A 21,734-nucleotide genomic window follows, 5' to 3' on the forward strand; every position below is an offset into this window, starting at 1 on the left:
GATAGACTGAAAATTCCTTTCAGTAAGGGGAATAATTATGGAGGTCAACTCTCCTTCTACTTACATAGAAGTTACTTTAGGATTCTTTTCTTCTTCCATCTTCCCTCTCTCCCTCCCTCCTCTCTTCCTCCCTCCCTCCTCTCTTCCTCCCTCCCTCCTTTCTTCCTCCCTCCCTCCTCTCTTCCTCCCTCCCTCCTTTCTTCCTCCCTCCCTCCCTCCTTTCTTCCTCCCTCTCTCGCTCTCTCTTCCCTCCCTCCCTGCCTGCCTTTCTTCCTTCCGATCATCCTTTTTTCCTATCTTTCATTCTCTCTTTCTTCTTCTCCTTCTTTCTTTCTCCTGTGTGTGTTCTAGTACTGGAATTTGAATGCAGGGCCTCATGCTCTTGCTTAACTTTTTCTGCTCAAGACTGGCCTCTACTACTTAAGCCACAGCTCCCCTTCTGGATTTTTTTGTGGCTAATTGCAGATGAGAATCTCAGACTCTTGAATAGCTAGGATTATGGGAATGAGCCTCCAGTTTCGCATTTAGGATTATTTCTAACTACATATATTTTTTAAATTTTGGCCAATAAAATTAACCAAGATAACTGGGTCAGCATGACCCAGTTATCCCTTCTAGTGTGGTGAGACTAACATTCTTTTTGGTTTGTTTGTTTTAGGTAAAGGTTGGAATTGGTCAGAGGCTTGAACTCAGGGCCTAAGCACAGATCCTGAGCTTTTGTGCTCAAGGCGAGCAGTCTGTCACTCTGAGCCACAGCTCCACTTCTGATTTTCTGGTAGTAAACTACAGATAACAGTCCTACAGACTTTCCTGTCTGGTCTGTCTTTGAACTGTGATACTCAAATGTCAGCCTCCTGTGTAGTGAAGATTATGAACATGAGCCACCAGCGCCAGGATGATACCAATTTTTTTAAACAAGTAATTGAGAGCTAGTTTTCTCAGGAAGGTCAAGGGTTCTTATAAAGAAAGTTCCCTGGCTCTACTCCCAGTCTGTGCTTTGAAGCCTGAAATGGGCTAATCTGTTACTTCACTAACCACCAGAAGCAACAATCTCCCCTTAATAGCAATGTCTGATCCAGGCCAAGGATCTAGGGAGGAGAATCTGCTTTATAATCACAGTCACATTCTCAAAACTTGTGAAAGTTGATCTATGTTTCACAATTACCTATTCTGGAAAATACTTGAGCTGATTATGTTAATCCATGTCATAGAATTTCTCACTCTCTCCTCACCTTTGTTGTCCTATTAACGTCACAGATGTCCAGTATAAATGTTAGTCCATTTCTGTATCATAAAAACATAGTTCCCAGCCTTCATTTCTTTGATCCAGGAAATGAAATTTTGAGCTTTGGCTTCTAAGAATACACGGAGCACAGAAATGACAATAAAGCTTCATATTTTATCTGTGTTTGGGAAATTAAAAGTCATTCCATGTGTTACTGTTTTTAAGCCTTCGGCTTGAATTTCTTCTTTCTTCCTTCCTTTCTTCCCTTTCCTTCCTTCCTTCCTTCCTTCCTTCCTTCCTTCCTTCCTTCCTTCCTTCCTTCCTCCCTCCCTCCCTCCCTCCCTCTTTCTTTCTCTCTTTCTTTCTCTCTTTCTTTCTCTCTTTCTTTCTCTCTTTCTTTCTCTCTTTCTTTCTTTCTTTCTTTCTTTCTTCTTTCTTGTCCTAGGGCTTGAACTCAGGGCCTGGGCACTGTCCTTGGCCTTATTCCTCAAGGCTAGCACTCTACCACTTGATCCACAGCACCGCTTCCAGCTTTTCTATGTATGTGGTACCGAGGAATCAAACCTGGGTCTTCATGCCTGCTAGACAAGCGCTCTACCACTAGGCCAAATTCACGGCCCTGGGTTTGAATTTCTATATTCAACATTTTAGGTTGCCACTGTATGTAACAATAGTCACCCAAGGAAGACCAAAACCTCTTGCAGTTAGTAATGATTATCTGATTCATTCAAAGCCAAAGATGACTCACACTCTGGCTTACCTCCCTATTTAATCATATTGTGCTAGTTAAGAAAGTGCTATGGAACTCATGGGGCTAATGCATACTCTGTATTCCCAACTGCTCTGGAAACTGAGGCAGAAATGTCAGTGGAGCCCAGGAATTTAAAGCTAACCTGGGCACCTTGTCAGATATCATCTCAGAAAAATTAATAAATAGAGGTACAAATGAACAGAAAGGAGAGGTGTCACTTCTGAGTGAGTACACTAAGGAAGATTCTCAGAAGACCTCAGAAATTAGCATTCAAAGGAGTGTAGGATTCCCTCTACAGAAAAGGAACGTAGGAAGTTATTTTGCTTATAGTAAGGATTGTACAGAGAATGCTACCTTTTACTGTTAAAAAAAACTGCTTTGCAATTCAAAATTCCTAAGAAAGTTACATTGTAACCACAAAAAATGTTAAGTTGTTAAGTATTTCAATTAGTGGATATTACGAACTGACTTGGTTATACGATATTCAAAATTATAACATTATATTATACTCCCATAAATTATACAATGATAGATTGTCTACCTGACTCATGTAACTGACCGCTCTGTACATCAATTTTATAATAACAATAAAACACATCAAAATTATACATGATCAATTTATAATAAAAGCTATTTTGTGACAATTAGTAACCGTGGAAATGAGAGATGTTCATTTTCCTTACATATACTCCTAAATTTTGTTCTGGTAGGTTTTGCCTGAACCCCAACGGTCCTGTGAGCATTTCAGATGGCCTATCCACAGGACCCTAGATTTCAGCCCCAGAAAGATTCTTGCCTGAAAAACAGCTAGAAGAAAAGCCAAAAACATACTTTAGCCAAAGTACTTGGTAACTTTTTCACAGTCGAGATGATTTATTCACTGAGCAGGTGGACTAGATCCATACTTATTCTGAAAAGTTACGATTGCTTTTGTAATGCTCACCTAACTCCAAGATTTGCTTTATTAGATAGAAAAACAGGAGGCAGAAAACCATCGGCTACAACAGGAACTACAGGATGCCAGAGACCAGAATGAGCTACTGGAATTCCGAAACCTTGAACTGGAAGTAAGGAGATGGTGATGATGGTGGTAGTGGTGGTGGTGGTGATATTATTGATGATAATAAAAGAAAATCAATCAGTCATCAGTGGCTCATGCCTATAATCCTAGGCATGCATTAGGCTGGCGTGTGGAAGACTATCATTTGAAATCAGTAAGGGCAGAAAGTCTGTGAGAATCCATCTCCAATTAACCAGCAAAATTATCAGACTAGAATTGTGGCTCACCATAAACAAACAAATGGAGGTGGCTCACTTCAAGCCCTAGAATCAGCACATAATAAGATAAAGTAAAATGAAAATAATCGGGATTCACTCAACACATTAGGGGATAGGGTAAATTAAGCATTTCACATTCAAATTCAGACTCTTATTTGGACTCATAGTTAATCTTAAAGATATTGTAAATGAGACAACTGACAGTAAACAGCTTGCCGCAGTCCCACCTCTGCAAAGTGGTAATGCCCTGTTAGAACTCAGAACAATCTGCTCAGGAGACAAAGGTGGATGAATGAATTTTAAATAACTTAGTTAAATCCAAACTATTTTTTTTAATTCTAATGCATTCTTTCCAAGGAGAGAGAGAGGCGATCTCCTCCATTCAATCTACAGATCCACCCATTCTCAGATGGCGTGAGTGCTCTACAGATCTACTGTATGAAAGAAGGAGTCAAGGTAGGCAGAAGTCAAAGTCAAGAAAAGCTAGGGAATGGAGAAGTGGAAACTGCAGTGTGGGAAGGCTGTTCTTGACTGTCTTATCATTTATTCCAGTGTCTTCCATTTGGATGCAAACTATCTAGAAATAGAGAGTAATCACTCGTATCAGAAAGTCAATAGCACATAAAAACTGTGACAAAATCCTTAGCCAGGCATGGTGGCTCATGCCTATAATCCTAGCTCTTCAAGAGGCTGGGATCTGAGGTTTAAGGCTCTAATCCAGCTCAGGCACAAAAGGACCTGAGACTCTTATCTCCAATTAACCTCTAGAAAATGAGAAATGGGGTTTGGCTCCAGGGTAGGGTGGTAGCCTTGAGCTGAAGAGTTCAGGGACAGTGCCCAGGCCAAGTTCAAGCCCTGTGACTCCCCCCGACCCCGCCAAAAAAAAAAAAAACTGTGACAGATGTATGAAGAACAATGACGAAGACCACGAGTAGTCAAAATCATTTATAACAATGTCACAGAAAGAATGGTGTAAAATAAAAATATTTAGAAAGATAATTAGCCTTCTTTACTTGGGAACACATTAGGAGCATGTTGCAAGGTTTTCAAATTGAAATACATTTGCTGGGTTCCCTTGGCTGACTGGTGGGCCTCTGAATTTCACCTGACTTCTGAAGTCATCTAATTCATCTAGTTCTGATGAGATTAATTTAGGAGGGATTTTTTCTTCTCTCTTGAAAAAGAATCAGCATCATACCATGTTGCCTGTTAGAATTGTACCTGTTATGCTACTGGTATCTAGTGTAAATATTAAACTTAGATTAAGGTGGCTCTGCTTCCCAGAAAGTATATACCATCCCCCAATGTAATAGAATCACATTCTGAACATCTTTGATTTATCCTGCTATTCCTGGCCTCTCATTTAACGCTTTTTGCTTCTACTCAGCTGCTAGTTCCACCTGTTTCCATTGTCTAGAAAGCTAGACTTCCCCTTTCCTGTTACCAGGGCCTTAATATACTTACATTTATGTACTTACATTTACTATATGTACAATTATGCTTATGTTTAAACATAAGCAAGGAGAAGGAGCTTTTAACCCATGAACTAAGAAGGTAGAAGGGAAATTTGTAAGCTAAAATTGTGTTTGCTTTTTTTCATCTTAAACGGCTTTCATGGTATTCAATCTTCTAGCCTTTCTTGGCTACCTGAAAAAAAAATTACAATTCATTTATTTATTACAGTCCATTTATCTTTCCTGGATGCTTTTATTTGGGTACATAAATAACAATCTAATCCAATGGCTAGCGCATATTTAAAAGACCTGTTTGAAATGGAGTCCAGCTGCTTCAAGTACATTCAAGGACAATGACTTAACCATACAATGTAATTAATGCTATCCAGCAAAGCCAAACAAAACACATCCGTACTATATGACAGTCAAAAAACAACCAGAGTAAAATTTCTCTTATTAGAACAAAATTGACTGATGTCTGGAATCTATCACAATTGGAAAAAACAAACAAAAAACATCGTAAGTAGCGGTGTGGCTTAAGTGGCAGAGCACCACCTTTAATCAAAAAAGCCAAGTAACAGGGCTGGGAGTTTGGCCTAGTGGTTGAGTGCTTGCCTAGCATGCACGAAGACCCGGGTTCAATTCCTCGGTACCACATACATAGAAAAAAGCCAGAAGTGGTGCTGTGGCTCAAGTGGTAAAGCCTTAGCCTTGAGAAAATCCAGGGACAGTGCTCAGGCCCTGAGCCCAAGCCCGGGACTGGCAAAAAAAAAAAAAAAAGCCAAGTAAGAGAGTAAGGCTCTGAGTTCAAGTCCTCAGTACCAGGGCAAAAACAACAACAAAAAATTAATTATATAAAAAAATGCTAATGTGCTAATGGCCATATAAGTCTTTTCTAGACTCTTTCACACAATTTCTTTCTTCATTTTCCACAGCACCCAATGCAACCAATTCACTGTCTCCATTTTGCAAATAAGGAACTTGAGAATGAACTATGGTGTAGCATTTCAAGTTCACATAGGAGGAAATGAAAAAGAAGTTTAAAAACTAGATGTAGCTGACTGCAAACAGCCGAAAAAAAGTCTCCTCTGAGTATTCTAGCACTGGTAGAATAAAAGGCCATGTTTATATCTGACTTGCGTTCATCTCTTCCATTTTGCAGGATGTGAACATCCCTGATCTCATAAAGCAGCTTGATATCTTAGGTGATAATGGGGTAAGTAATGACTAAACATGGGTAAGATGTGGATATGCTAAACACTGGTAAGCCATGCTTGTTAGTGAATCTGGCCAACTTATGAGCAGGCCAACTTGCTCTACTCACCTAACGGAGCTTCCTGGTGAGAATCTACCAATTTATCATACAACGTGGCCAAGGAAGGACAAGATCCTCTGGAATCTAGATGCAAAATGGACTTGGTACAGTGCTTTTCATGGCTAGGCTTCCAATTTGAATGCAGACTACATCTGTAGTGATTAAAGGTAATTACTGTCTCCCTTGCTCAGGGGCATCCAGTGTAAAATGAATCAACCAGACAGTTGCAGATGCTCCAAAATACTAGGAGTGTTGGAAACCCCAATAAAAATAAAGCAGATAGCTAACATCATTTTCTTCACTAAACCCCTTTCCACACAGGCCAAGGCCTATTAATTCCAGGGAAGGAGCATTCATTGCGACACTAGGTGAATGCTTCAGGGGTGTTGGAGTAGTCATTAATTTTTCCCTTGAAAAATTTTCAAATGAGAGAACTGAATCAATGAAATCATATCAAAACTTCTACAAAGAGCTTGGTTTTTTAAAAATTTTTTATTCATTTCTGATGTTCTCATAATTTGATTACTAATGAAGTATGGCTGATAATAACACAAAATTAAGCCTTCATGAGATATCAAAAGAATTACCCTTCCTATGCCTCTTTCAGGTTTTGAATTAACTCTGTTAGAAAATATTACTAAATAATTCAAAATAATAAATTTATATGTATATTCAAAACCAGAAATTATTACTAAATAGAAGATGAATTAGTGGAAGATGATGCATGAATGTATAGTGGTATCTATAGCACATTTTGTCTTTCTGTGCTACAAATACCTTAAGTATCATTAGCTTATTACCTTTCTCGGTTTTAAAATTTTCACAGAATTTGAGAAATGAAGAACAAGTGGCAATCATTCAAGCCAGCACTGTGCTATCCCTTGCAGAAAAGGTAATCAGACACACTAACATTTTGATTATCTTAAGTCTTACTTCCCATCAAAAGGAACAGGGTAGATTTTAAAGGATATTTGCTTTACGCATGACCTTGAATTATTGGATATGTAAGAAATGTGAGACGGTGAACAGAGAAAAGGCCAGAAACTGATTTTGTGTAGGTGAAATAACTTGTTCAGTGGAGGTCCTTATAAAATATATATCATTTTTTTATAAACATTCTTCCAAGGTAGCCAATGAAGAAGGGCTTTGTTGAAAGGTGATGAGCTGGAATGTCGCTCTTGTCTGAAACATTCCCTTTTGTTTCTATTTTCCTTTTGTTCTCTACGGATTTTATATTTTGGAGGTGGCTCCCTTCCAGTTTACTAAAATTCCCAATTTAGGGATTGTCGAGAGAAAGACAAGCTTGGTATGCTATTGCCCCCATGTGTCTAAACCTGGTAATACAGAAGAAATATCACATGGAGAACTCAGGTAGATAACAGTTATATTCTAGATACCTGGACAATCAATCAGCTTGGCTTATAGCTGAGACTCATGCACATGTATTCAGATAAAATGAGCTGTACTATACATACTTATCATATTCTTTCTTAATTCCAAAAATACATAACAATATTCTCGAAAATTAAATGAAACAAGAACTTTCTCCAATCTGAAATGAGGGAATCTTACAGGTTATATAGCAATTACATTACTCAAAATAATAAAGTATTCAAACTAACTCAAAATAATATAACTATGTTACTCAAAATAAGGAGTGAGAAAATACAGCAAGAAAGAAGTCATTATAAAATTTAAAAAGCAGGGGCTGGGAGCGTGGCCTAGTGCTAGAGTGTTTGCCTAGCACACACAAAGCTCTGGTTGTGATTCCTTGGTATCACATACACAGAAGAAGGGCAAAATTGTGCTGTGGCTCAAGTGGTAGAGCACTAGCCCTGAGAAAGCCTGAGTTTGAGCCCCAGGACTGGCCAAAAAGAAGGAAGGAAGGAAGGAAGGAAGGAAGGAAGGAAGGAAGGAAGGAAGGAAGGAAGGAAGGGAGGGAGGGAGGGAGGGAGGGAGGGAGGGAGGGAGGGAGGGAGGGAGGGAGGGAGGGAGGGAGGGAGGGACAGAGGGGAAGGGGAAGAAAGAAAGAAAGAAGGAAAGAAAGAAAGAAAGAAAGAAAGAAAGAAAGGAAGGAAGGAAGGAAGGAAGGAAGGAAGGAAGGAAGGAAGGAAGGAAGGAAGGAAGGAAGGAAGGAAGGAAGAGAAAGAAAGAAAAGAGGGAGGGAGGGGGGGAAGGGAAGGGAAAGAAAGCAAGCAAGAAAGCAAGCAAGAAAGAAAGCAAGAAAGCAAGAAAGCAAGAAAGCAAGAAAGAAAGAAAGAAAGAAAGAAAGAAAGAAAGAAAGAAAGAAAGAAAGAAATCTCCTTGGAAACTGGTTTAAGCAACAGAAGTGTTTATGATTGTTGTTTCAAATAAAGCATGTTTTTCTGATCACTTAGAAAATTGTAATATGAGCCAGGGACAAAAGAAATTCATATTAATTCTGCAGAGGGTGAAAGGGCCTCTTGGTTATGGGAAAATTTTGTTTCATTTTTATTTATTTTCCTTTTGGAAAGAAAAGCCTTTTCTGTTTGAAATACATAGTGCAGTATTTCACATTTGAAATGATATAAAAGTTAGGATTTTCCCTTTTAAAACCCACATCCTCCATAACTTATTTATACATCTGCTCATTTCTCCCATCCCTTCCCAGAAAATTAATAATGCCACATTATCCTTAACACAAGATGCAGAATCTATGCATTGGCAAGAAGACTTCCAGGAATTGGGATTTAGCTCATCAGTCCCTCCCTTTTTCCTTCCCCCCACTCCTCCCTCTCTCCCTCCCTCCCTTCCTCCTCCTCCCCCTCCTCCTCCTCCTCCTTCTCCTCCTCCTCTTCTTGTACCTTTCCTGTTATTTCTCCACACTTACCTCCTACAAAGATAAGTCTCTGAAATGTGTCATGGAATGAAATGAATGAAAAGAAAAATAGCTTTGTATGCCTCACATTTACTTAGATTCATCCATCTGTATCAGTCCACGTCCTGCGTGAGTGTGGTATGGAATGGTTTGAAGCATAATGAATATATGGTACCATGTTTCCTTTTCTTTCCTTTCTCTTCTTTCCAGTACAGAATCTTGAACTCAGGGCTTGGGCATTGTCTGGAGCTTTCTCAAGGATAGAGCTCTACCACTTGAGCCCTAGCATCACTCCCAGCTTTTTTCTGTGTATGTGGTACCCAGGAATTCAACCCAGGGCTTCATGCATGCTAGGCAAGCACTCTACCACTAGGCCACACTCCCAGCCCTCCCATATTTTCTTATAGTTCTGCACTGTTCTATGCACTGAGTCCCATTGTACATAACATATCTAAAACACAGAGAAGTAACTGCCAAGGTTGAAGGTGACACAGCTGGAAACAGATGGACACAGAATCCACAATCTATACTGTTGCACCATCCTTCTCTCAAGCATTCCATGTGACCAAGCAGCAGAGTACACAAACACAGAGAAGCTAGGCCATGGGTGCTGTGGTGAATTATTATCTTAATAATAACTTCTTTTAGCCGGGTGCCAATGGCTTTTGCTTGTAATCATAACCACTCAGGAGTCTGAGATCTGAAATCATGGTTCAAAGCCAGCCCAAGCAGGAAAGGCCATAAGACTTACTTCTCATTAGCTATCAGAAAACCAGAAATGGTACTTAAAGTGGTAGAGAGCTTGCCTTAAACACTAAAGCTCAAGGACAATGCCTAGATCCTGCCCTTAAGCCCTGTAACTAATTAATAATAATAATGATAATAATAATTCTTTTGCAAAACAATGTTTGTCAGGCTCAGTTGAATTGATTGATTGATTATGTGTTCGTGTTCTAGTATGGGGGAACTCAGAGCTGTGAGTCCTTGCTTGTTTTGTTTCATTGTTCTGCTCAAGGCTGGTTCCCTACCACTTGAGTCACTTCAGTCCCTACCACTGAACTCTCAGGTTTACTTGACAAAACAGTGATGGCTATCTACTTAGCACTAAGGTAGAAGATGAGAGACCAGATATGTAAGACACAAGCCTCCCTTGAAATACTATGGATGGTTTTATGTGTAGACATTTGCAATTGAGGTTAACGTCACTTCCAAAGCTGAGGGCTCACAGGTAAATTTCTATTCCAAGATAATATAAATGCTACCCTTGAATTTCTCTGTGGGAGAATGATCTTTAGCCAAACATTATATCTAGATAAAAATTGCAGTAACGAACTACAATTGTGTCTTTGTATTTAAAAAATTATAACAATGGCCACACACTGATGATTAGTGCATTTAGTCCTAGATATCCCTGAGGCCGAGATAGAAGGATCATGGTTCAAAACCAGCCCAATCCAGTCTTTGAGCATCTTATTTCCAATTAACCAGCAAAACAAAAAAAAAACAAAAAACAAAAAAAGGCCTAACTGGAGCTCAAGTTACAGAGGGATAGCCTTGAGCAAAATATCTCAGGGACAGTGCCCAGGCACTTAGTTCAAGCCTCAGAACTGCCACAAAAAAAAAAATAAAAATAGCAATGACATTAAATGAGAAAACATTTAATCTATTACAGTAGCCATAGAACATACATCATCTCAATGTTCTTCACCGCACTGTGGCCTCTATCTTCATTTCACATCTTAGGACTTGAGATATTCTGTTGCTTGTTCTGGAAGCATAAATATTAAGGAGTTATGAATGAATTTGTTTCTCAATGATAAATGTGCAACAAGCTGTATGATGGTTCTATTAAAATTTGAGAGAATACAAGAAACTGGCTTTACTGCACTTTTCTCAAGAGGAAAGCTATGTATATGTGTAAAAGCTGAGAGATTTGCACATCTCCTCCTAATATGCCTTTTCTTCCACCAGAATTCCAGGAGCAAAGAAATGGACATGGTATCTCTTCATAAATAGTATATAGAGATACTCAGTGCAATACAGAGGTCATCACAGTAAAACTAAAAAGAAATACTTGGTAGAGGGATAGACAAGCATGGAAAAACAAATGAAGGATGGCTCACATGGAATTCTTCTTTTAGTCCTATTCACATTACTATTACATGTCAGTCATTCACTTTAATAATTAATTCAGGCATTAATTAATTGCGTGTATTATTTAATTCTGATAATACTGAGATCCAGAGAACTTGGGCCATCTTTCAAGGCCACACACCCATGCAAAAATAGAATTAAATTAGACTCAGTGTAGTCTCCCTTCTGAGTCTTCACATTTAATCATTTTACCTAATTGCCCCCCCCAAGGTATAAACTGACAACCAACTTGATAAGGACTCATTCTGATAAATTGTTCTATTACTCTTACTCTGTGTGTGTGTGTATATATATATATATATATATATATATAGTCTCATACCATATTACTGAAAGACCAAAGTCATTCAGAGTTTTGTCAAGTCTAGAATCAATGCAATATAACATTTAACTTCTGAGTATTCGAAAAGTTCATCTTATGGGACTTATTTAAAACAATTCCACTTGAAATAATTCTCTGTCTCTTCGTTGTGGTCATTTTCATACACTGAAAAATTAATTTTGCTCACTCTAATCCCTACAGCCTGAAGCTATAAACATATCTCTTCTGCTTGGAACTTTCCTTTCCCTTCTGTTCCCAAACGTGTATCACTCTTCCTTCAGACTTCAGTGAAACTGCCATTTCTAAGAAAATATCTCATAGGGTTCTCTAGCAGAATAAATACTGGCTGGGTTTTCACAACTGGAGCTCTAGTACTACTTACCTAGCACAGTGCCTGGCATGTTCGATGTCAGTGCATGCATGAATTTGCTGCATTACCGATGCCTTGTATCTCAAGTAGGAAACAAAAATGCAGTATATTTTCACCTCTGCTCTCAGCCTGCTTCCTGACATGGAAGTGAGGAGACAGCCCTGAGAGAAAAGGCCTTTGGGTATATTCAATAGCCAGTCATCATTGCAGGTGTTCTTGTCTCTCCTAGTGGATCCAGCAGATTGAAGGAGCTGAGGCTGCCTTGCACCAGAAGATGATAGAACTGGAAAGTGACATGGTGAGTATAAAGATGAAAGATAGTGAAGATGAAGGAAATGGATGAAGCAGCTGGAACCCGTTGCTACTAGCATTATGAAAGGTGTTGGCTTCCTCTCAGTACAGGTACAAGCTGTGGTATGCGATGCCCAAAAGTAGTTCATCTTTGCAAGTCATGTTTTCCTCAATCGTATTATACTTTGATATTTCCCAAACTCTAGGCTATTGAATTAGGTGGTTCCTTTCTGAGGGCTTCATCTAGTCCATAAAAATTGTAAAGTAATTTGGTAATTGTAAAGTAATGATGGTAAAGTAAAAGCCACAGAAATGGTGGCTAGAAAACGCTGTAGAGTTCCTGATACAGAGTCGATGTCATCATAATACAGAAGCTGTTTCACTGACGTTTTATAAGAAAAAAATAAACAAGTCTCCATCTGTAGTTGGTTGAGTCCCTAGGGGCAAATGCAGTAGAAACAGCCGATATGTGTGCTGACACAGAGAGACTTACACTCGTCTTATCCAAATCTATACTTAATCACATCCTCTCAAACTAGCATAAAAATCTCTAAGGCATCGCATGTGGATTGTTTTCATTGTATCCTTCATTTTGTTCGATTGATTTTCGCATTCCCTGGGTGAGACAGTGAAAGTTGAACTACTTCCCTAACAAACAAAAATCTACGAGTCTGCAAATGCTCGTGATTTGTCATATGGGGGAATCAGATAAAACATTAATCAATGTAATTCATGTATTGTTCTGTAGTTAACTGTTCTTTCTGTTTGTCAATGTTGTAGGAACAATTCTGCAAAATAAAAGGCTATTTGGAGGAAGAACTAGACTACAGAAAACAAGCTCTTGATCAGGCGTATATGGTAGGTACAAGTAACAAAGATAACCTTTGGTGTTTATTATTATGTACTGAGGAATAAAACCTTCTATTAAATTTGTCATGCCATGCATTTGAGTAGAACAAAGCATGTATAGCTCCTTTATTTATTGACTTCTAGTTCTAATTTTAGAACAAAAGGATCCCTAAGCCCTTTTCTGCCATCATCTTGTAATAATCATATCTCATTGTTTACAATTAAATGTATATCATTAAATAATAATTAGATGAATGATATACTGGATGATGGGAGAGATTACAGAAGATTTTATTAAGTCAAATCCAGTTATTTGGAAGTTGATGTGGTGGTACTATAATAGGGTAATGTTTGCTATTCATATTTTTAATTTATTGATTTCTCCTAGTAACCCTGTAAAACAGGGGTAATAATATTTTGTCTTATATACTAAGAAAGTAAGGCTTAGACAATATGAAATGAACTCAAGTTTGTAGAAGAGTGATGTGTATATCTGCCTTTAGAAACTGTGGGCTCAACTACTATAACCCGGCCCCAGAAGTGGGAGTCAAGCTGACCTGTAGACAGCTTTGTCCTCTGCCATAGATTATGTTGATTTATTCCTAATATGGACAACAGTTTATAGCTCTTCTCTCCTTGCTCCCATCCCCCACGAATTCACAATAATGAATCAAAAGAAAAAGAACATTAAAGGAATCTTTTGTTGAAGTTGTTAGCAGAGGTTTTTATAATGCTTTCCTGAAAGCTACCTGAGTCTCTTTTGGAAAGAAAAAAAAAATAAGTGTGAAACTCTGATCAGAACAAGATCAATTATTCTTCCCCTTCCCAAATGAATAAGAGCTTCTAGAATTGTTTGATGAGAAAGAAGTGAATTAATCACTCATGAAAGAACCAAAAACTAGAGTTTTCCCTTATCCCATGCCCACACCTCTGTTTCTCCAGGCTTTAAGTAGAATCGTAGATTGAAGCTGTGTGTGTTTCTGGGTCTCCAAAACTATTGAATTCTCAAGACAGGAAACCATGCTCTGCCTTAAAGATGAGCTATGCTTAGACCTAACCAAGACTGGAACATGCCCAGTCACTGCTGTTAAAGTTACAGAGGATATGATTTCAACTTTTAACAGTCTTCTTTGGAGTATGATGAAAAAAGAAAACCCTACTATTGAGAGACAGCAGATCCTGGCTTACACACACACACACACACACACACACACACACACACACTCATTTAGCCATATTAGAGCTAGAGCAACTAGAGATGGCATTAAAGTTAAAAATAAACCATCTCCAAGAATCCCTGTTGGGTTTTTATTTCCCGATAGTTATTTCAAGAAAAAACAAAACCACAGAGGTCCTAAAAGCATCTCCAAGTACAAAAGACTAATTGGCAGAAAAGACGTGATATTTTGTGCATGAATTATGTCTCCAGATTTAAATATTTTGCTCCAACTGAGATCATTTAGCTTTAAAAGTATGACCACCAGGATGGATGCTTTCCAATAGCCCCAGAGCTGTCAAGGGAAAGAGAAAACAAGCTATTCTCATTTGCATGTGAGAAAAAAAATAGACTAATTGTAACAAAATGCTTTCTAAAAGTAAAAAAGAAAAAAAATTAAAGTGTAGGAAATGGACAGGATCCCAAGAAGTGGAACAGATTGTTCTCGTTGTGCTGTCTAGATTACATTTATGGAATCTCATAAACCATGGGCAGTACTGAGATTTCTTCCCTGGCTCAGACCCTGGGGGATACCATATCTATGTGCATGTGCGCATGCGCCGGCGCATCCCCCCACCCCAACCAACACACACACACACACACACACACACACACACACACACACACACACACACGTGTTCACTCCCAAAGTTAGACTTTTCTAATTCTATTTGCCAGAGAATCCAGGAACTAGAAGCTACTTTGTACAATGCTCTGCAGCAAGAAACTGTTATCAAGTTTGGTGAATTGTTAAGTGAAAAACAGCAAGAGGAGCTGAGGACGGCAGTAGAAAAGTTACGGCGGCAAATGCTGAGGAAGAGCAGAGAGTATGACTGCCAGATTCTCCAGGAGAGAATGGAGCTCTTGCAGCAAGCCCATCAGGTGAGGACTGAGCCCTGCATCTAGGTGGCTTAGGGCTGAACCAGTTGGAGTTAGTACTATGTACACGGCATTAAGTAGAAGTGTGGGGACTCCCAGGACATTGTCACAGACTAAATGAATAATGGTTGCTTTCCAACGATTAATTTCACACTAACTCCAACTTGCAGGAATTGGCATTCGTGGAACATTGCTGTCTTTAGTAGAACAGCTTTGTCGTGAAATCACCCTTTGAACATTCCAGAGCCATATTACTCTCCATTGCCCAAAAAACCATGGCATTCCAGACTCCTGGAGAGACTTTCTGATCCATGCCCACCCCTGATCCACTCATCTTCAGAGGGTGGAAGAGAACAAGGACCTTCTGCTTTAGTCCCAAAACAAACAGCAGCAACAGAGCCTGGAAGTTGCTAGATACTCACTGGCTTGTGCTGTGTGTCAGGAAATTAACAAAGGGCCCAACTTCCATCACTATATTCCATCTTCACCATAGTCCTGACAGGTAAGTGTTATTAACCCATTTGGGGAGATAAAAAAGCTTAAGTGATGTGCCCAAGATAATACAAATAATAAACAACAGAGCTGGAATTGCAATCCAGAACTTCCTGACAAATCAGTGGCATGAAACTTTGCCCAGTACTGTCTTAATGCAGTTTAAGTAATACAAAAGTTACCTGACTCATACAGATTAGCAAGATGCAAAATAGCACCTTGAACTCATTTCCCAGCAATTTCCAACCAAATCTTCCTTCCTTCCCTTCCTCTCTCCCTCCCTCTTTTCTTCCCTCCTTTCTTTCTTCCTTAGTTTTTTCATTTACTTCTCTCACATTTTTTGTTTTATTTTGTTTTGCTTACTGGTCCTGGGGTTTGAACTCAAGGGGCTGGCACTGTCCTTGAACTTTTTCAAGGCTAATGCTCTACCACTTAAGCCCTAGCACCCCTTCCAGTTCTTTCTGCATATGTGGTATTGAGGAAGCAAGCCCAGTATTCTACCCCTAGGCCACACTCCTGTTCCTCTTCTTTCACATTTTAAGTATTATTTTATTTAAATAGTTGTACAAAGGAGTTTCAATTCAACGTATCAATTTATGAGTGCCATGCATCTTAGTCCCCTGAAGTTATCTGTTCCCATTTTCACTTTACATACATTGATCATTATGATTATATTTACCCACTAAATTTCTTGATTATAATTTACCATTCACACCATAGCTAGATAAGGTAAGGATAGAAGATGCAATAAGAATCCAGAATTAAAAGCACTCAGCTCTAGTATTCAGAGCTGAAATAAGTAACTTGAAGAAACTCATGGAAACAGAAGTGTTTAAATTTGATGAACCAACAGCTACCGAAACTTATTTATGACAAAAAAAATCCTTGCCATCCATTTGCCAGATAAGACTTCTTCACATCTGAGCCTGAGAAATCTATTGATATTTTACCTTTCTCAAATAATGGCCAATCGAATAGGCCTTTTTCTAGTTATTTCTTAGCCTTTGCTCTCCCTTTCAATCGGTAGCTTATAGCAGAAAGTTACTCCAGAAGGCTTTTGTCAGATTTTTTCACATATAATTGTAACATGATTGTAACATCACAGTGTACAATTATGACATTTAATTCTAGGACATCTCTCTAATCATTTTTAGGCAATTCTATTTGAGTGTTCCAGAATGAATTAAATTATATGTTCCTGTCCTTCTCTTTTCTCTATCTCTCCATCTGCCTGTGCTAGTCAGTAGAATAGCCTTATTCCAATCATTCAGGCCAGGAATATTGGAGCATTTTTGTCCTTTATCTTCAAGAATTAAGGTAGCACCACCTCTCCCTCCCATTCTCCCTGAAATGTTTGTGAAGCTAGTCTATTTTGTCCACATCTGTTACTTAAGGCATGTGGAAGATATATTTATTTTCACAACGTCTTCTAAGTATGGCCAGATGTCTTCTGAGCTAACCTGAACCCATCATCTGTGCCTTTATTCAAACATGTAAATTCATTTCCTAGTGATGGAAACTATGCTTGATTTAGAGAATTCACCATGGATCCTGACTTGACAAAACTATGAAGACAAAGGAGAAACAGGTGATACTCTAATAAATTGCATAAACAAAACCACATGCCCAAGTTCCTAGGTATTCTGGGGGGGTGGAACCTGGTTGTGGGGCAGAATCCCCTCTCCAGACTCCCTTCTTCAGTTCACCAAGCAAACTGCACAGATTCTTCTTACATTTCCTCATGGTGTAGTTTTGCTCAAAATATGTGTGATTTCCTGCTGTATGGAATGGCAAGAGGATAGGAAGGGAAAAGAAAGCATGCCTCCATTAGACAATGAAGCACAATGGATTCATTTAATATGTAAGATTTCTCTATGCTGAACACGGCATTAACAACTGGACATTGCACAACAGATTGGAGAGTAGACAAATAGAACTACCTAAAAAATAAATAAAAAGTTTCTGCACAGGCAAAGACATAGCTACTAACGTAGAAAGAGAGCCAACCAACTGGAAAACAATATTTACCAATAATACATCAGACAAACACTTAATATCCAATATCTACAGGGAACTCAAGAAACTAATCTCCCAAATCCAGCAAACCAATCACTAAATGGGCAAGGGAACTAAAGAGAGACTTATCGGAGAAAGAGGTAAAAATGGCAAAGAAACATATGAGAAAATGCTCATCATCCATGGTCATAAAAGAAATGCAAATAAAAACAACCCTAAGGGACCGGGAGTTTTGCCTAGTGGTTAAAGTGCTTGCCTAGCATGCATGAAGACCCGGGTTCGATTCCTCGGTACCACATATAGAAAAAAAGCCAGAAGTGGTGCTGAGGCTCAAGTGGTAGAGCTCTAGCCTTGAGAAAGTCCAAGGACAGTGCTCAGGCCCTGAGCTCAAGCCCAGGACTGGCAAAAAAAAAAAAAAAAAAAAAAAAAAAACCCTAAAATACCACCTTACTCCAGTCAGAATGGCCAATATTCTGAACTCATGCAAGGCTCTGGCATGGGTTCCATTAATAAAAGCAAATCCAAAAATGCACTCCAGGAAATGGACACTAGAGCTTCTGTCTTTGTTACTGTTTTTGTTTACTTCTCTTTTTGTTTTGTGTATCTGTCTTTGGAGAGTAAAAGGGGAAGTGTCCAATGGCTGAACAGAACGCAGCAGTGGTACTCACTACAGCATGTTGAAAATGAGCTAGATAGCTTCAGTGTGAGGACAGGAGGGAAAAACTGGGAGAGAGGGAGAGAAGAGATATACTCATTGCCTGACTTATGTAACTGTAACACCTCTGCATATCACCTTTACAATAACAACTTGTGAAAAATGAATAAAAAACCCTCCAAACACCCTTACACACACACACACACACACACACACACACACACACACACACACATCAACACCCACAAAACACATACACATACATCATTACCATTCTATGTTCATCTGCTTCTCTGGCATTTAGTATCATGTCATTTCAAATTCAGCCTTGGTATCTTCACTCTGACTAAAACCCATCAGCCCCTCCTGACCAAATCCCATTCACTTGCAGCAGAAATTCTCATTCTTAGCACTGCTGACATTTTGAAGAAAAATCTTTACTCATTACAGAGGAGGGGCTATCCAGTGCAAAGTAGGCTATTTAGTTGTCTCCCTGGCTTCCATCAATCAGATGCTAGTTGCATATCCCTCCCACGCTTAGCTGTGACAATACACTTAGGTAGTGGTGACAGGACATACTACAAAGGCACTCAGTTACACCTGTGTGTATGTGCACACGCACGCGTGCGCATGTGCCCGCCAATACTGAGGCTTCAAATCAGGGCATCCATATTGTACCTTAGCCTTTTCACTCAAGAATGGAATTCTACTACTTGAGCCATGTCCCCATTTGTGGCTTTTCAGTGATAATTGGAGATTTAGAGTCTCATGGACTTCCTTGTCTGCACTGACTTAGATACATGACCCTCAGATCTCAGTCTCCTAAGTAGTGAAGATTTACAGGAAAGAGCCACTAGAACCCAGTTAAAGAATACATTTTTTGTAACATTCACACAGTTTAACTTTCTAAAGAAATGTATTCTTATTTTGAAGCTAATAGATAAAGCTTTTATGGGAGAGACAGAGAGAGCACTACTAATGTTATAAAATACTAGGATAGCAAAGCTGAAATGAGTTGTTACACAAAACAAGTAAAGCACATACTTTTAAAAAGACTATTTTGAAATATGCAAGCACTGTAAATATCCCTTCCAGGTGAATGGGGGAAATTATCATAGTTTGAGAAGAGAAGTAAGTCAAAGTACTCTTGATACCATCTTTTATTTTTTCCTCCCATTGCATTATAAAAACCTCTCTGTATGTGATCACGCCATTGAGCATCCAGCGCATTCTTAGGCTCCAGTTGCCAACAGAGGCATTAGCTACCATGTGCATGAATGCAAAAAGCCGTTAGGTTGCCAGCTGTGCTTGTGAAAACTTCTTTTACTTGTAAATATGTAATGTCAATGTCCTATGTGTGCCTTTGAAATTAGTGGAAATTGGTTCTGTACTTAACAGGTAAGGTCAAGGTGTCTCGGTGTCTCAGAGCTTTCTTGCCTTCTGTGGAGGTTTTGTTGCGATTTGTGTGTTCTCTTAGTTTGCCACTTCTCTTCTGAGAAGTTATGGTGAAGTATATACTCTGCTCTTGTTTCTATTTTTGTTTTTGTTTGGATTCTATTTTATGACAAAATTCCACCCTGGCTGAGCCCAGGTTGAAATGAAGAAGAAAAGAAAATCTAGCAATTAAATAAATGTTGATGGACTTGTTTACATTTGAACAAGTCAGCTTTAACCATTTTTACTGTTCCAGTCAATCTAAAAGGGTTACAACTGAATGTGGTCTTTGCTCAGTAGTTCTGGCCCTCTTTACAAGGCTGAGGTTTGAGTCCCAGATCTCACATGAAATCACATCCCATTGGCCAAAACAAGTCTCTTGGTACAGCCGTATCACTTAGGTGGTATGTATTCCTCTTTTGGGGGGAAGGTTGCTGCAAAGATACAGCCAGAAGAGAAGATGGCCAGTCAACTTTCAATCCCAGAGACAAAATGCCTGAAAAAGTGAGCTTACTAAGAGAAACAGTTGAAGCTTATGGTTTCAGCCCACAGTTGGCTGTCTGCTGCTTTTGGCCTACAGTGAAGCAGTAGGTCTGTGGTAGAGCCAAGTTAGCTAGATTCCAATATCCACTCTAAGGCCATGCCTCCAGTGTCTTCCACTCCCATATAAAGTGGAAGTTCTCTGTACCACCGCCACCTTTATCATGTGAGTCTTTGGAGGACACTCAAGATCCAAACCATAAAAAGTGGAAAATATTTTTAATATATTTAGGAATGATAATTATCCACATATCTGGGTCATTTAAAAACCATGCAGCAATCTTGCAGATGTGAACATGTGTATAGGTGCTTTTTTCTGGCTTCTACTACTGTCCTGATAGTGATTTATAGAAAATTTTAAGTTTCTATTTAATGAACAATTCCTTGCCCCCTTTTTTTCAGAGAATCCGTGACCTTGAAGATAAAACAGATATCCAGAAAAGGCAAATAAAAGACTTAGAAGAAAAGGTATGTACAAAGTTCAATATCTGTTTGATTTTTTATTTGCTTAGTAAGTAAGCAATATTGAATTTGCTCTCCATGCTTTCTTTCTACTCAGTTTTTGTGGATCTAGCATACACAGGTGTAGGTCCAGTTCTTACCTGCACCAAGGTACAAGAATTCTAGACATGTTGTTCTACCAGTAATATAGCTTTGACACATTTGTCTATTGACTCTTACACCTTTCCGTGTTTCCTCAGTTTATATTTCCCTGTGTTCATATCCTTTCTATGAATTTCTTCTGTATTTTTGTCACTCTGACTTCTTTTTTTTAAAAAGCAAACAAATACTTAATACATTAAAAAAAAACTTTTCCATCATTATTTACATAAATAACCCTTTGTCCTCTGTTTCACTAAAGTTCTGAAATTATACTCTCCTATAATTCCCCAGAAATCTAAAAAAGAAAGTACACTGCCAAGACAGCCCTTGTTTTAGAGAATCATATTTGGAGAAGGTATTTGGCTCAGGCAGAGATGTTAAGCAAGCTGCTTTAAACTCAACAGTTTTACAGGACAAAGAACCGTTATGCTCACAATAACAAAAACATCTTGCTGAGGAATACAACACAGCACAGAGATTTTTTTTTCTTATTTCTTTCACCAGAAGAAGCTACCTGAAGCCCTGTAATAATAATAATAGTGACGATGATAATAATATTGATAATTTGGCTTTTGATTTTATCTTCTATGGGTACACAAGAATTCCAATTCTAAAGACAATGGTTAGAATTTGAGTCATCCCAACTGCTTCTGTGGTCACTGTATCTGTATATGTGTCTGAGAAAGATGGTGGATCCAGAAACCAGACTATCAGACACCCTAATCATAAGACAGGCAGATTTTCAGGTCTCTATTTTCGTTGGATAAGTGCGTGCATCTCTTATGTTGAAGCCATTTCTATAAAATGAGAATGCTAACACTTTCATTTGTCTTCTTTTATAGTTTTAGAGAAGAATAAGATCACCTCTAAAAATTAGGAAATAATAAAAAAGACAGATTAAAAAAGTACCATTTAAGGGTACCATTTAAGGAGTGGGGCCCAATGAGTCTAGACAAGCCTAAAAGTGCTTGTATAGAAAGCATGAATCCCTGGGTTCAATTCCTTGGTACCACATACACATAAAAGGCCTGAAGTGGTGCTGTAACACAAA

At 38.7% G+C, this 21,734-nt stretch overlaps 1 protein-coding gene across 4 annotated transcripts in view; it reads left to right on the forward strand.

The window, feature by feature from the left end:
* Jakmip2 (janus kinase and microtubule interacting protein 2) overlaps window positions 1-21,734 on the forward strand; it is a 148,679-nt gene that overhangs the window by 115,414 nt on the left and 11,531 nt on the right. For all 4 annotated transcript variants that reach the window (XM_090331268.1, XM_090331269.1, XM_090331270.1 and 1 more), the window contains 8 exons: window positions 2,945-3,043; window positions 3,612-3,710; window positions 5,871-5,924; window positions 6,850-6,915; window positions 11,938-12,006; window positions 12,780-12,857; window positions 14,743-14,946; window positions 20,483-20,548. In XM_090331268.1, coding sequence (XP_090187394.1) covers window positions 2,945-3,043; window positions 3,612-3,710; window positions 5,871-5,924; window positions 6,850-6,915; window positions 11,938-12,006; window positions 12,780-12,857; window positions 14,743-14,946; window positions 20,483-20,548 — 735 coding nt within the window. The remainder of the gene's footprint in view (window positions 1-2,944; window positions 3,044-3,611; window positions 3,711-5,870; window positions 5,925-6,849; window positions 6,916-11,937; window positions 12,007-12,779; window positions 12,858-14,742; window positions 14,947-20,482; window positions 20,549-21,734) is intronic.

This window comes from Megascapheus bottae, chromosome 4, assembly GCF_031878675.1.
Source record: "Megascapheus bottae isolate mThoBot1 chromosome 4, mThoBot2.hap1, whole genome shotgun sequence".
NCBI lineage: Eukaryota > Metazoa > Chordata > Mammalia > Rodentia > Geomyidae > Megascapheus > Megascapheus bottae.